The 17,287-nt window shown below is 38.7% G+C and overlaps 2 protein-coding genes across 2 annotated transcripts; one reads left to right on the forward strand and one right to left on the reverse strand.

Annotated features, from left to right (window-relative positions):
* Positions 1-134: 134 nt before the first annotated feature.
* LOC124280320 (translation initiation factor eIF-2B subunit gamma-like) lies at positions 135-10,804 on the forward strand. Its single transcript, XM_046716220.1, is given in 12 exon segments — positions 135-182; positions 184-298; positions 1,511-1,668; positions 2,620-2,785; positions 3,321-3,426; positions 3,609-3,698; positions 4,266-4,393; positions 5,683-5,873; positions 7,468-7,551; positions 8,118-8,266; positions 9,312-9,415; positions 10,058-10,804. Coding segments are annotated over 12 exon segments (1,377 nt in total). The 5' UTR covers positions 135-149; the 3' UTR covers positions 10,111-10,804.
* Positions 10,805-10,985: 181 nt separating this feature from the next.
* On the reverse strand, positions 10,986-14,711 carry LOC124280338 (sterile alpha motif domain-containing protein 15-like). The gene is made up of 4 exons (XM_046716243.1): positions 14,562-14,711; positions 13,594-13,692; positions 12,973-13,060; positions 10,986-11,975 (listed from the first exon to the last, which is right to left on the reverse strand). Exons 1-4 carry the CDS (start codon positions 14,679-14,681, stop codon positions 11,812-11,814), a joined length of 471 nt encoding a protein of 156 aa, XP_046572199.1. The 5' UTR covers positions 14,682-14,711; the 3' UTR covers positions 10,986-11,811.
* Positions 14,712-17,287: the final 2,576 nt, after the last annotated feature.

The following is a 17,287-nucleotide window of genomic DNA, read 5'->3' on the forward strand; positions in this document are numbered from 1 at the left end:
TTGTGTGTTTATGCATGGTATGTCATGGATTTTGGTAAGCAAGTTGTGTGGACCCACCACTATATAGTGTATGTATGTTACTTTGAATTATTCTTTCTTTCTTCAAGAAAAATACACCCATCAAATTGAGATACACCAACAAAAGAAGAATGGAGTTTCAGCCAGTAGTAATGGCAGCTGGATCAGGGGTCCAGGATGACAGACTTGACCACCAGGTGTCCGAAGGCTCTCCTCCCAGTGGGGAACTTTCCACTGCTGTGGTATCCTGTCAACATGCTGGAAAGGGCAGGCTTTGAAGGTGGGATATCAACTCAGTTTGTGCATTTGCTGGCAATCTTCACAGTTTCAGCAGCAGGGTTATGCACAGATCCAGCTAATCACATGATGTACAGTTTTGTTGGTACTTTAATAATGTGTGTGTTTATTATTAATGAGAGTTCAACACTTCAACTTAAATCACAATGTTCACAAAAAATGTCATTTATGTAGCATGTATATGTCACTCTTTTTATCATTTTTATTAGTGTTGGGAATTGGTTAAAATCTCATAATTGATGATTGGTTCATTACAACCGATCAAACATCAAAAATAATTGGTTAGCGTCATTATTGATATTTTCCTGGTAATTTTTGTTAATACACAAAAAATAAAGAAGAAACATGTAGTACTTTTTAGGTTTTTTGCAAACTGCTTAAAATACATTTGCAAATTTCACATCTTTAAAGGATGACGAGTATGTTAGGAACTTAAATTTCTTGGAGTCTTTAAGATAAATTCAATCATATCTTGGAACCAGTTTGTGGTGCTTATGAAATGTAACAGACAAAACCAACCTGGTGAAAAATATTGTTAATGCAAACAAGTGTTCCAGAATTGTTTGTGTTCAATTATGAGAAAACATGATCGATTGCTTGGTCGTTTAGTCATTACGACCAATCTTCGATTATTTCAATTAATCAGACCACCACTAATGTTTATCTAAATATAAGGCATGGACTTATACAATCACTGCAAACACAACCCTCTAGGATCATAGAGATATGTCCCCAAATCTTTTTTGGGAAATAAATTCTTTTCCAATTTTGTTTCAATAACAGTTAACTCCTGGCAAGATTCTGTCTTATTCACAAATAGTATGAGCCTGTATGATATACACTAGTGTAGGCTCAGTGGTAGCTGCACAGGTCATGTGACAGGTCACATGTTACACTAATCCTCATTCCCCTGATCCTGTAGAATCTCCATGGGTATATAGAAACATGGGGATTCAATAAATTTGATATTGATCAGTGATAACTGCTGGACACAAAAGTGTAAAGTCACCAGGATGATGATTAAAACAATCATTTTATAATCAAATGTCAGATTACAATAATGATACAAAATTGTCATTAACATGTTCATCATTGTTACATCATATATTGACTTTGAACATACTGATGTTGAGTAACTCTCAGCATGGGCAGGGTGTTCTCCTTTCACTTTATCATCCTTTGATATGTTTTACAGAAGCGATCATAATCGTCTTGGAATCATTTGCAAGTGATGCCCAAAAGGCCCTCTGTGATGTCTGTGATGTTAAAATGAGGTTAGACTTTGTCAGCATCCCCGACAACGACTATATGGGTACAGCTGATTCCCTCCGCTTCATCAAAGATAAAATCAAAGTAAGATTGCGATGCCCCCTGGGCCCCCTGATTTAGTAATCTGTGGTAACACTGTGTAAATCTTATACCTGTTAACATGGCACACTGATCCAGACTAAAATGAAAGTGTATCCACTGTACTGTATTTGTGCTTCATCAGGGAAACTGCTCTAAGAACATACAGACTTAAACAGAATACACATTTATTACTGATGTGTCAACACAAACAATGCTGATCAATTTATGATGGGATATGGCTGTGAGTATTTTGTGTATTTTCAGTATTATGGAGAAAGAAAAAGAAGAGACATAGCTTATATAAACCATGAACACATGATGAAGAAGAGAATATTTACTATTCAGCCTCTTAGCATCTACAGACCGCCTCCGTGGTGTAGTGGTTAGAGCCTCCGCCCGGAGAGCGGAAGGTCACGGGTTCGATCCCCGACCGCGTCATACCAAAAGACGTTAAAATATGGTACTTGTTGGTCCCTGCCTGGCGCTTGGCATTAATAGGTACAACAAGGACTGGTCGGCTCGGAGTCAGTATACTGTGTCTGAGTGGGGTATTCATGCTTCACTGCAGCATGGTATCTCAGTGGGCTAGCACTAAAAACCAGCTTAAGTCTGGGCTAGTACACGCAGCTGCACATACACATACACACGCATGCACGTCGTCATATGAGCGAAATATTCTCAAGCACGACGTAAAACCCTATTTCACTTCACCTCACCTTAGCATCTACGTTTGTTACTATCATTACCAAGATAATCATAATGCATATGATACAGTTTGTTTTGCTGGATTATAAATGTCTGCTGAATATTCATTCCAGAATATTACATATCTGATATTTGGGATTGCACTTTCTCGGTAAACATATGTTACACTTGACCACTTGGTAAATGGCAATGTGTATTCATGAATTCCAGAAGTTTCTACAGGAAAGATGATTCTTCTATATATTTCAGACAGACGTGTTGATAGTGAGTTGTGACCTCATCTCTGACATTAGTCTCCACCAAGTGGCCAATGTTCACAGAGCGTACGATTCTTCCCTCACCATGTTGTTATCTCCCCTTCCGGAGCAGTATGCTGAGGTGGCAGTACCCGGCATCAAGTCCAAGAGGAAGAGGGGTGAGTTGTGGAGGAAGTGGTGTTTGCCAGGAAGAAGATGTCAGTAGAAACTGGTGTTAGTCTCCTTGGGTCATGATTGTTAAGGTAGCCATCCTGAGAAGTATTTTGTTTGATGATTGCGAGGCAATGGGTAGAGTGGCTCTGGACAGAGGTTTTATTGTATAGCAATGTATCAGGATTAAGTGGACAATGCTGGAAACAAGTCATACTGATTCAGGTCTTTGACATTTACCGCGAATCTGACATTGACAAGCCAACTGCAAATTCAAATCGAACAAGGGGACACAACTCTGCACAGATGACAGAAGCTTGTAAGGCTAATGACTTGGAAGGTCTGTCAGGAACTGTTTAACATAATACCACATTCAAGCATTGTGTGCCCAGCAGTGGAACAATAAGTACCATCTTTCAAAACCACTGCCCTTCCACTAGACCATGAGGCAGTCTTGATAGATTGAAGCACATGTAAGTGTGAAGTAAGATGAGAGGACCAGGTTCTAAGGGATAATGCTATAACACACGCTTTCTATTTCAGAGCGGGATTTCATTGGCTTGGATGAGAATGGGAAGCGGGTTCTGTTCTACACTTCTGAAGTTGACCTTGAAGAAACCGTCAATTTTAGGAAATCTGTTTTAAAAAAGTAAGCTTGAATTTATTTAATATAATTTCTTGCTTAGCAATAATGACATTTGGAACTTGATATATATATGTGTACGAGGTATGATAACCCGTGTTGTGATTGTAGGTCTGTAATGGTGGAAAGACAACTCATGTCTGTTCATCACAATCCAGCGTGATTGTTTGTATATTTTGTCCTTTCAGGCACCCATGCATCAGTATACGTTCCAAGTTAACCGACTGCCATTTGTATATATTGAAGAAGTGGGTAGTGGACTTTCTTGGAGAAAACACGTAAGACATGCTATAGACCAGTGCACTTCCAGATAGGGCTGACTAAGATGATTGATAGTCGGAAATATTGTTGGTGGGAAAATTTGTTATGGCTATTGATTTGAAAATTGCATCATCGTAATATCATAATAACTCCTATGAAATATGTTTTTTATTTATTCAAACAATGCACAAAGTTAGGCCTTTATTCATGGCCTACTTCTAAATCATGTTTAGGATAAATAATCAATGAATAAATATATCACCACTCACCAGTGATGTGAAATATATGTTGCTTTCTCTCAGAATGTTTCGGCATTTTTTTTTCAGTTACTTCTCCTATATTTATCCATAATCGATCAATATTAAGTTCATACGGTAATTACCATTCTATATAATGTACAGCTAGCCCTGCTTCCAGGTAGTCTTCAGCAGCTGTAGCCATTAGGAGAGGTGCCTCAAATAAAATATACCTGATTTATATACATTGTATTTGTGCATACCATATTTGTATTTGCATTCAATTCAAGTTAACAGCATATTTTATATAGTTGCTTTAGAGTAACCCATTCATTATCATTGATGCAGAAAACTATCAACAATAAAGAGTGAACTCCTGCCATACTTGATCAAGCGCCAGTTTACTAAACCCAAGCCTCCTGAAACAGATCTCCACAACACTAACATGTCACTCGTCTCCATGGATACCAAGACAGGTATGGGCACATGATATTGTCGTGTCAAAGATGTAAAGCAACTGATTACAAATATTGCATGTATGTATTTGTGCTACTCATTTATCAAAAGCTATTCTTTAGAATTGTAGACTGACTGGAATGTAATAATAGCACACTTCTCGTTGGTAATGTTATGCATTGATATCAGAGGTTTGCAAATGTATACAACCATGGTCATATGGGTAGAGCATCCACACAAACAAGGGAAGGCTGATGGTTCGATCACAACCCAAGGGTGTTACCCTGAATGTGGGGCGGTGGGGTAGCCTAGTGGTTATTTCTGGTGTCCCCTGCCATGATATTGCTGGAATATTGCTAAAAACGTGGTGTAAAACCATACTCATTCAGTCACTCACCACCCTGAATGCCACTAGGCATTGATGAAACAGGGTCTGGTACTCCGAGAGCCTGTAGAGTGTCAACATTGAACTGTGGCATGGTATTTCAGTGGGCTGGCATTGAAGGGCACAGAATGTTTGACATGTGTTAAGCACATCTCTATAAAGTTGCAAGACCACAACATTATTCCCTATTTTGTGTCACCTTACCTTGTAAATGTGTGAAACAGTCATGCCCGGGCACTGTAGAGCTGCTTCCCTTTACTGCTAGGAAAAACTTTTTGGGTTGTGTTAAACATTCACTGCAAGTTATGATCTTTGGTTTCAGCTGATCAGTAAGCACTGACTACATATATTAGACCTGCTTGCTCACATGAAGCATGTGCAACTCACATACCTTGATTTTACTTAAATACTAAATGGAAATCATTCTAGTGAGTGAGTCAGTTTAGTTTTATGCCGCACTCAGCAACATTCCAGCTATATGGCGGCGTTCTGTAAATAATCGAGTCTGAACCAGACAATCCAGTGATCAACAGCATGAGCATAGATCTGCGCTATTGGGAACCAATGACATGAGTCAAACAAGTCAGCGAGCCTGACCACCCAATCCCGTTAGTCGCCTCTTACGACAAGCATGGGTTACTGAAGATCAATATTCTAACGCGGACCTTCACGGGTCGGAAATCAATCTAAGCCGAGATGGATATCAGTTGAATAGTATGAAACAACTGCATCAGTGTGAAGAGTTTAAATCATCCTAACATAGTTGTATTTCTTGAAGGCTTTATATGTTTTGGAACTAAACACACTATCAAAACCAGTAAAATAAAATAATCTCTTGTATCTGAACTGTTGACATAAAACATGTATGACTGACTGTTGCTTTGTAAAGTGTGATGACTCAGTGTTGTTTGTCCCTGTGTCCAGATGTCCATGGCTACAGAAAAGGTGATGAGATGACCGCACTGATCGAGGAACTCTCCACATGGATTGACCATGATGGTGACATGGCCGACTGTTTCCATGGTGAAGATTTCCGGTGCTATGCTTACATACAGGACAAGGGTTTCTGTGTGCGGGCCAACACACTAGCCACATACTGTGAAGCTAACAGACAAGTGAGTATTGTCATACTGATAAATACCACTATATTACACGATAGTCCAACACCACATAAGGTAACCACAATGCACAACATTATTTGTATTACCTGGTCAGTGGAGTGACTGAGTTGTATGATACTCATAGCAATATTACAGCAGGGCTCCAGATAATTTTCATGATCAGGAGTACGTACTCCATATTTTTTCAATATAGGAGTACTGGAAAACAATAAGATTTCATTTAGAGTACTGAATGGAATGTAATGGCGTATCAGTAATCTTGTGTTTCGTTTCATATATAATGCACCACAACATTGCTACTCTTGTGTAAACAGGTCAGTAAATAATAAAACAATACTTTTTCAGATAAATACGTCTGTAAATGATTCTGAAACCGTACACCATTGCTGTGGTCCGTATCTGCTACGATTTTAAAATTGTTTCCTACCGTATCGTGCTTATTTTATATCCGTACATACGCCGATACGGCCCTTATCTGGAGCCCTGTTACAGTATTATCAAAGCAGGGACACTAGAAATTGGCTTCACAAATTGTATCCATGAAGAGAATTGAACCTGGGCCATTTGGCCTTGGGATCGAACACTTTATTAGGCTACCGTGCTGTTTCCAATCAGTGTGCAGTCTATGGTCATTCTCAGCTCCCTGGGGTGCCTTGGAGGTGCTGGAAGGTTAACAGTCACATTATCTTCTGTACCCACTGAGGACACATCCACAGCCTAATGAACAGGAGCATATTTCAAACTGACACTTGTCTCATCATGCACAAGAGACAACACGTGCTACATGTGCATCAGAGTAGGTCAGAACCGAAGTCCTGGAAACTGTCAGGAATCAGCCTGCCAAATACGATCACCCATCCAACAACTGTGAGCAACCAGTGTTGCTTACATTTGCTGCCTGTACACAGGAAAGGGGCCATGTAGCTTATACAGAACACCACTATATGGTTCTTAAATGTGACATTGCGCATTATCAGCCCTGTGTAATAATCAGTTTTTTCAAGACAAACCAGTTATTCATATCGTGAGCAAAGGTCCTCATTATCAGGGTTTGATAATGCACAATCAAACAAGTCTATCTGCCATTTGACATATTTAGGTGCATTTAGGATATTACCTTCAACTCTAACCAATAATCAACATCAGGCTGCCATTATATAGCTTTAATAACAAAGACATTTAACATTTGTGGCATGTTAGTTTTTTTATGTTATGCTTTTTTGTAAAGCATTTGGTCGGTACCGTATGTGCGATGTTTTTTAGATATAGACTCTTTTAATTCAGGGGTTTTCATGTGTGTCTGGTGTCTTTCCAAGTATCCTTTTGGTGTTTGACCCGTTGTGTTTTCAGTTTGCACAGGTCCTAATGATAAACACACAGGCTTGCTTTCAAATAATAGAGAAATGTGAAAGCCAAAATTAAATTTTTCAGATCTCTTTTTCGTTCACTTTTACATTTTATTTTGATGCATTTATAGTTACACTTAATGTTCAGTAACACTTGGTATCTGTAAGATGGCACTAAAAAGTGATTCATAATAGTCAGCTTTGGCCTCAGACATGCATTGTGTTCTATTTTCTGACTTCAGATTCCACGGCTGCTCAGTGTGTTAGCTCCATCCAGAGAGATTAATAATGTACATCCATCAGCAACTATCAAAGAAAAGTCACAGGTTGGAAATCTAATTCATCCATAAAGAGTCTATAAGTGTGAATTTGCAGTGGATTTGCTGAATCCATTTATCAATGTGTAAAACTAAAAGTCAGTGTGTGATGAAAAGCCTTTGATGAAATCAGTTTCAGACAAGCAAACAATCTGACTTGTTTTCCAATAGCATTTTTCTGTGTATCAACAAATATATTCAAGTTTGCTAGATATAATCAATTGTATCAGACTCCTGCTCGAAACTAGTTTACCTTGTTGTCTTATGGCGCACTCAGCAATATTCCAGCTATATGGCAGCAGTCTGGACCAGACAATCTAGTGCTCGACATGAGCTTGGATCTATGCAATTTGTATGCGATAATATGTGTCAACCAAGTCAGCAAGCCTGACAACCCGATCCCGTGAGTTGCCTTTTAAGACCAGCATGGGTTGCCGAAGACAAATTGTAACCCGGATCTTCATGAGTACTCGGAAGTAGAGGCTAGAGACTGAAAGAATAATTGACATGTCGTCAAATTGATTTGGTGTTTGGACATCTATGTGCATCAGTATGGTACATGTGTATCATTACAGGTTGGATCCGATTGTCTTGTGAGTGAGGGAGTGATTGTTGGAGAGCGGTCGTCCATCAAGCGGTCAGTTGTAGGACGGCATTGTACAATAGGTGACAAGGTCAAGATCACTAACTGCATCATCATGGATCATGTGACCATAATGGAGGGGTAAGGGTAATTTTTAACTGTATCGTAACTCAAGATGACAAGATTTTATTTAAGTCTTACATTTAGAGAATGTATGAATACATTTGGTTGCATGGTCATAGGGTGTGCTTTAGCACAGTTGTTGTTTTTACTGCATACAGTAACAAATACACAAATGTATGTACCATAAGCATTAAATACTCAAATCATATAACACATATTATATTAATGACAACCTGTCTTGTTAGAGAAAGTTTATTTATTTGAGGAATATGTATGCTGATCATGAACGATGACAAAGACATTGATTGCAAAGTTATCATGGTTATATCACTGCTCAACATAATTTGTAATGAGCAGTTTCAAAACAATGATTTGTGTACGTGTTGTTTGCAAACAGCAATATTCCATCCATTTATGATGGCACCCTGTATTTAATCCATTCTGAGACATACAAAACCAGTTATCAATTTTGTGAGTAATGATCAGGAAACAATGGCACACATTCGAACAAGTCTCCATGCCTGACCACCCTATCCTTTTAGTCATCATCTCAGAACCACAGTCCTTGTGGCTCGAAGGCGGACCGATGAATTGCAGGGAGGAGTGCAGAGAAAGGGACAGCCAGGTGTTCGAGAAGCACGTTCACAGACTGATTTATTCATTAACCTGTGCTGTGCCGTCTCCATCCGTTCTCGAACACCTGGCTGTCCCTTTCTCTGCACTCCTCCCTCGTAACAAACTGAACTGTGTCAATATTTTAATGATAGATTGTTAAACAACTTTATTATTTTTAGGACAAAAATTCTGCAAAAACCTCAAAGAGTGGGTATGATGTTTTGATTATGATCAGCGTTTCATTGAGTATTTTATGTTTATTAGTTTTCGAGTTAGATTGCAATTCATCGGTCCGCTTTTGAGCCAAACAGACTATAGAACAGGTTGCTTGGGGCCAATTCTAATCCACATTCCTCCTTCTGAATCTTGTTTTATGGTAGTCACAGCCCTGTGAGCTGTAAGATTTGTGTGAGCTGAGCTGCATCAAGTGAGTGTGATCATTTTGCAGGTCCAACCTACAAGGCAGCATTGTGTGTGGACAGGCTCATATCTCCGAGAAGTGTGAACTCAAAGATTGTATCGTAGGTCACTCTCAGAACATCATTGCCATGGGTATGTATTGTGTGTTATGTCATAGTATGAACCGTTATGAATACTATGAGCATTCATTTGTTTGTGTGTGTAGTTCCTTTCCAATTTGATGGGATAACCCCAAAATGAAAACGGTTTTGAACAGCCAAAGCATAAAGTCACTGCCATAGGGGGGTTTACATGTGCACAGATGTTTCTCTGTTTAATCTAAAATCAGAACAGATTGGCCTAATGCAAGCTTTACAGTGCTCTCTTAGTATGGTTATGCATAGTTACATAGATATTCTACTACAGCTGTGACAGTACGGTGGATGACAATACGTATTTATCTATCAAAGTGACGTTAATGTATCGTTAACTCTCTGTAGGTCTTCAACGACACACGCACAACCACAGTAAACAAAGATAGCTCCACAAATCAAAATAGAGCTACACATATTAGGATATTTTCACAGTGTCTAATGCCTAGACTCCTCAGAAATAAAACAGTTGAAAAACATTTGCAATATATTGAATGGACTCTGTAAGATTTGATGAATTGTCACATGGCGGCAGTCAGTCTGGGAGGTGCCATGCTCTCCATGTATGGAACTCTGAAGACGAATATTATATAAAGTTGAAACAATATTTCCATCCCAATATCTCAAGTTATTTCTGTTTCAGGCAAGTTTACAAATGAAGCCATCATCGATGTGGACCGAATGATGGAGATATGACCACTATGCGATATACTGGATGTACAGATTGTTATTGGGGCTGTTGATACAGATAGCCTGTTCCTACTTATAACATTGGTAGTGACTGCTTGACTTTTTATTGTACATGGCCTGAACCTAAGATTTACTATTCATCTCAACACTATATGATGACCCTGGTCCAAACAGTGTCCCAAGACATTCATTACCAGGAGTCTACAAGACAGAGGACCCTCCTGAAAGAGTCTTAATCAACTGTGATACTGGACTTCGTGAGCCATGAGAATTGCTGCAGACATCACATGATAATCTTTGTTAAACTTTCCCTAGTCCATACTTGGTGAGCCAACCTGTAAATGTTGTTTTGCATCACAGACAGCAATATACATGCTCCAAGTCATGGCCTCCCAAAACTCGAGGAGAGGTACATGCAGTTATATCCGCCTGGTGCCACACCGAAATAATTTAATGTGTCAATATAGATTCACAAGTTTATGCCTAAAGTATGGGATGCTGGGGATCTATTATGGTATGGAATTTACATTTTTGTCAACTTTAGTTCAAGCTTCTTGCCCCTTTCATTGTGACATGGTGGACCTTATGTTATTGAAATTGGATCATGACAGCAACATTTCTTTGACAATATTTTTTTCTACTGAAACCTAACACATGGCTAAGTGGCCATTTGTACAAATAAAGAAAACAGTGCTGATAACATTCTTCTGTTGTTTGTGGAATAGATATCTTCATGAAATGCAGTACTATAATATGTCATATGTGTAAGTGAGTGAGTCGGTGAGTAATATGCATTTATTCACCCTGAAGTCCGAGAGTGCTTGGTTGTCAAAGAATATTGAACGCATTTCAATGGACAAATAATCAACAGAAGTCTGTAGTACTCTACACATAAGATAAAATTTTATTGACAACAACACAATACATTCATAAACTGGGAAAAAAAGAACATTTACTTCGAGAAAAAAAATCCTATACATAAGGATCTTCAATGAGAAGACTTCTCACCAAAGACTTCACTATTAATAATCTTGGTACACAATAATCACCCTGATAATGTAGATAACACATTGTGGCACCTACTGGCACTAACAGTTACCAACTCCAGGAAGCCACTGTAAGGGAGTGTTTTGTTTGTTGGGATTGACAGACAACAACGTTAACCTTTGGAGGTTATACAGTGGAAGGCATTGTATGGATTCAAATAGAATAGAACAGGTACTGGCCAAGCATATAGGGTTCAATTTGCCATGATATAACCTAGGAAATGGAATAGTCATTAGATAAAGTCATTCTGACATAATTGGACAAAACAATATTAAGTTATTTTTTAATATCAGTGTATCATGACTGCTTTCAGTTCATCTCAGCCAGTCCTATTTCAGTGGTAATCTCTATCAGGGAATGTCTACTATATCTGAAAGGTAACTATATTTTGACAACAGTGATTACCATAGTGGGAACTCAATGCAAAAGCTGCCATAATACAGTCATAACCGTCAAGAAATAATACAGATGCCAATATAGTGGCTATATTGTAATAAATAAAACATTATTAATATGGTATAAGTGTTCATGTCCAGACTTCTTTGAAAGGAAGACTGGGTTTGTTGGCAGTCAAAAGTAAACAACTGTATTTGTGTTATTCATTGATAAGTAGAATGTCAGCTGTCGGTAGGACCCTGCCAATCATGGAACGTGTGTGTGCTATGACTGGGTAATCTCTGCGGGAGGGGGGTCATGGGGCAGCAGCAGGCAGTGGTTGGCGAGAGGGGGCTGCCACTTGGCATTCTTGTGCTCCAGTAGAAACTGCTGATATGTCATCACGTTGATGATCTTCCCCCGTTGACTCTTCTTCTCCAGATACATGCCTAAACATAAAAGACACTATAGCTGTAGCCACGCTGTTCGATACATTAAGACATTCAGTCCCAGAGGCCCAGATAAGCTGCGTATCCGGGTAAAATACGCATAGAAAATTCCCATTTACGCATTGAAAAATAATTGTTGCGTACAAATTACGCATTTAAAATGTTAGATACGCAAAAAGTTTAAAACAAATGCGTACGGAATATATTTATAAAAATCACTTGCGTAATGAAAATGACATCGATTGCTATCAGTATAGAATGAAATAATACTTAAGTGAGTAAAATGACTGAAATACGCACATATTTGAAAGCAGTGGGTAACGGAAATTGAGATACCCACTCAACATTTTTAATACCCACTCCAAAAATACAGTGGGTACAGTACCCACATGAGCTAAATCTTATCTGGAGCTCTGCAGTCCTTAAGCTTGCTGAAACACTTATCTTCAAGCCAACAGAGGTTTATCACGAAAAGTTTCATTTCAGAGTGTGATTATTATATGATTATTACTCCCATGGATGACCATGTTGATCAATAAATATTATATGTTTTATTAAGACATTGTTTCTTTCCTCCAGTAACTGCGCCAGAGTAGACATACCAATAAAAGTCCAATCAATTTCCTTCATTTGTTGAATCATTTAAAATGTCGTTAACACAGCCTACTGTTACCACAGTTACTCTTCAATCTAGTCAGTCTATTGGCAAAGCATGTGTTTGTAACACTGACTGCTTTCAAAAATATTGCATGTTTACAGACATTGTTTAAATTTTACTTTTTCAGATTTAGTTGCTGCAAGCAAGATGGGTGTGTAACATTGTGAAAATATATGAAAATACCGGTACATCTTAAGCAGTTATATTTTTATACTAAAATACTATACATGTTCTGAGGTTAACAACTCTATGATATGTACACATGTAGGATGCCTAACATCATATTCTGTCAGTGTAAATGAACAATGAGGAAGGACCCACTGTTTGTTTCTTCCTTACCTAAGTCACTTCTTGGTGGTATGGAAATACTTCTAGTCCAGTCAGGTTCCTCCAGCAGTAGTAAATCTCTTATGCTCTTAGCAATTATCTGGAAAACAGAATCAATGTAAAATACATCAACCGACACATTGCACGATGCTGAAAATTTTTTCATTAAAATTATTTCTAGGACTAGGATCGAATATTTCCATATATACAGATTCTGTTTCAAAATACAAAATGGTTTGAAGCATGATTAAACATGTTATTCAGTATCATTTCACTAAGGCGTGAGGAGGCTTGTATTTGTCCAGCTTTGTTTTATTAAGTGCTAGCCAGTAGAGATATAATGCCAATGTTTAAATTGCATAGAGTCAGCTCTCGTTAATCCAAAACTCATTAATCCGACAATCACGTTAATCCGACAACAAATTAGGGAACCATTTACTTCACATTATACTGACTTCAATCTTACCACTCCTAGTTTTGTCCCTTTGTGCCAAATGACAGGCAAGGTAAAAGTAACATTTTTTAACATCTTTAGGCATGACACAGCCAGAGGACGGAACGACCATTCTTCCTTTCCAGTCGCTCTATTGACAAAAACACAGAGGTCATTTCTACCAAGTGATTCAACCATACCTTAATATGTTCAAAGTCTGTAATACCAATATTTGGAAAGGCAGATGCTTCTATTTCTATTAGTTTTCTTCCATCAATCTGGTTTGTTGTGAAACATGGCTGAAAAAAAGGGACAGCAAGTTGTTATAGAGTGTATGAAATAAGGCCCGTCCGACCGCCCGAGACGGGCTGGATTTCTGACGGACGGTCTAATCTACAGCTAGCCAGTCCGATGGTCGGGTAATATGTTAGATGTTCCATACATATCTTGGTGTCTGGTCTGGTTAAATCCATTTTGGGCTGGTAACATTTTGAAGTTACCAGCCCTGATGTCTGGCTGGGTTTTTGGCTTATTTCAGACACTCTGTTATATTTTGAAGCCTATCTCCAGTCTATATGAACCAACTTACATTTATTAATTACTTAGTTAAACAGTGGAAACAGTTGACTGTTTTGCCCAAAGTAAGCTAAAAACAGTATGTAAATCTTGATAAAGTGTATATGTTTTGTTTGTTGTTTAACGCCACACACACTCAGCAATATTCTAGCTATATGGTGGCAGCCTGTAAATAATCTAGATCCTGGACTAGACAATCCAGTGATCAACAGTATGAACCTTGATCTACGCAACAGGGATACGATGTCATGTGTCAACCAAGTAAGCGAGCCGGCTAGCCGAGAGCCGGCCACACGATCCCGTTAGTCGCCTGTTCCGACAAGCTTTGGCTGCTGAAGACCAATTATAACCCGGATCTTCACGAGTAGAAGACACTAAACCTAGCATAACATTTACCATATTATTTAGGATAATAGGTTTTTCTGTAGAATATTAACCTAATCAAAATATCTACCTGTGAAGAGAGTGTTCCATTACAACAACAATATCAAAACGATTACTGATCGAAAATCGGACTTAGAATCTTTATAGTACGAAGTAAATTCAACCATTATGCATAAAAAATATTTAATATTGTGCATTCTTGTTAAACCTTATATTGGGGAAATCCTAGATCTTCTATCCAGTCTGAAACGTGATCAGTTGTCCATTGTATAGCAGGTGGGACACGTTCATCTTTCAAGTCGTTGACCAAGGCTTCCTTTCTCGCCATCTTGTTTATGGTTTCTAAGTAATGTCACGTGACTAGGGGAGAACTCGTTGCGTACAACTCCACAGGCTCCCTCTGGAAAAAAAGAACTCGCTATGTTTGTGTGTGTTAACGCGCGCGCACGTGTTTATATATACGTTTTCGAATAAGGTTTATCATGAAAAAAATAGGTCTTTAATATTTTAATTATATATAAAGTACGCCTCATTTCAAATTGTCAGTAGCATTTTTATTTATTTATTTGTTTCGGATTATAAGCTCCATGAACAGCTTGAAAAACACTGCTTATTTTATAGAATAAGAAAGTAAATGGTGAATATTCGGCTGTCTGGTCAAATGTATCAGGTGATAACCACGCAGATTTCACAACTTGAGCCTGAATCTTTCTTTGCTTTTATTATTACATTGTATCATTAAATCAGCTCCATCGGGTCTTTCACTTTTCTGCTATATATCATACTGATACGGCGACCCAGCCGTGACTGTCTGGTCAGAGTTACACAACATGTCTCTTTTTCTCACAAGCAAAGCATATTATTCTGAAAACTGGGATCATTTTGAAGGTCACGGTGTGGGTGAGTGTGAATGGTTTTATGCCGCTTTTAACAATATTCCAGCAATATCACTGCGGGGGACAACGTACATTCACACATTGTACTATGGTGGCTGATTAGGGCCATCGCTTTAAAATTCGGAGGCGAGAAAGCGATTCTCGTCGCGTTATCGCTTTCTCGTCTCGTGATATCGCTTTCTTGCTTTCTCGCCTCCGAATTTTAAGGCGAGAAAGCGATGGCCCTAATCAGCCACCATATTGTACCCATGTGGGAAATAGACCTTTGGACGTTGGTGTGAACCTTTTCCTCACTATAGGCTACCCCACTGCCCCGAGAGTCCAGGAAAGAGGAGTTCTCACATACTTGTGTGAGTTGACGAAAAAATCGGTTGGACAGATTCGGTGGATCGCGTGTCATAGTGTCCCTAAATATATGGATGGTTGCTCAGGTGTGAGTGAGTTTAGTTTTACGCCGCACTCAGCAATATTCCACCTATATGGCGGCGGTCTGTAAATAATAGAGTCTGGACCAGACAATCCAGTGATCAACAGCATGAGCATCGATCTGCACTATTGGGATACGATGACATGTGTCAACCAAGTCAGCGAGCCTGACCACCCGATCCCGTTAGTCGCCTCTTACGACAAGCATGGGTTGCTGTAGATCAATTGTAACCCGGATCTTCATGGGCATGTTGCTCAGGATTTCAGGCAGCCGTTGCTCAGGATTTCAGGCAGCCGTGAAACAGTTGAAATATTGCTGACAGCGAACGAAATTCAACGAGTAATTTCCCCAAAAAGAAAATACCCAAATGATTTATTCTCAGTCTCTGCACGGACACAAACTTTCTTTCTGAAACCTTGCGTGTACTTGCAAGTTTAGCCTTTAGGTGTAGGTTGGATTTAAGTTAATGAGAGTTAAATTTTGATACAATCGCGATACAGTGCCCACTCAAATTCCCATTTTGACAAACTTCCATTGGTCGACTTGATATGCATTGTGACGATTTGTCCACATTTGTGTCATGACTTTATGTAAAAATTGTTTACACTGTTTCTGAAGTTTGAGTAGAAACCCCAACGTTTAGTTTTACTGACACCTGACCCATCTCTGTCCAGGGGCGGATCCAGTTTATTGAGAAAGTAGGGGTGCACAATCTTGAGAAAGGGGTGTGCACACTTCATTTTCACGAGAGTTTCAATGGTCAGTTAATAAAATTTCAGGACAAATGGGAGGGTGCGCACCCTGCACCCCCCACCCCTCTGGATCCGCCTATGCTGTCCTATTCCAGCTATATCGGCCTGTCAAATATGAATTATATTACAAGTGATCAATCGCACGCGTTTTTCTTAGTGTATTTTCTATAGTGATAATATCAGTCGACTATCGAATATAATTTAAGAATTTATTTAATTTTTTAGAAAGTAATGTTTTAATTAGTTTGGTTCTAAATGTGTTTAGATCGCTTTTTGTGGGATATTTTTTATGAAAAATATGTTGCTATGGACTTAATCTGCATCTTTCCCGACTTGGGAGATGAAAACTGCATGATTGTTGATAAAATGCAGAGGAATAACGGCTAAAAGGAATGTTAGTCAGATCTAGTTTGTTTTCAACAGAGAAGCAAACTTTCTTTTAGGACAATTTCTCATGGGTAATTCATATTTGATACTTGGAAACTTAGTAACGCTTCACATATTCTACAACAGGATTTACACATCAGCTCGCAAGTTAAGTTTAAGGTTGAGCACTGTTAGTATTACATGTACAGTATTACTGTTATATCCTGGCATGTCATTGGCTGACGAGGAAGCCCGAAGTGATGTTCACCCAGCAGTGAATGGAGACCAGGTATGATGAGATGGCCACGGGAGATTTGATCTTACAGGGAGCTGAGAATTAAAATCAAGCCACTCGACCTGGGTAATAAGGATTCATGCATTCAATTTGGTGAATGAAGCCTGGTGCATTATCATGGTATCAGTATTATTATTATCATCATTATAAAAGATGGCATTCATTGTCCTTGGAGTCACCAGCTGTTTTATGCAATAT

The sequence above is a fragment of the Haliotis rubra genome, unplaced genomic scaffold (genome assembly GCF_003918875.1).
Source record: "Haliotis rubra isolate DU_JTF1 unplaced genomic scaffold, ASM391887v1 Scf1076, whole genome shotgun sequence".
In the NCBI taxonomy this organism is placed as follows: Eukaryota; Metazoa; Mollusca; class Gastropoda; order Lepetellida; family Haliotidae; genus Haliotis; species Haliotis rubra.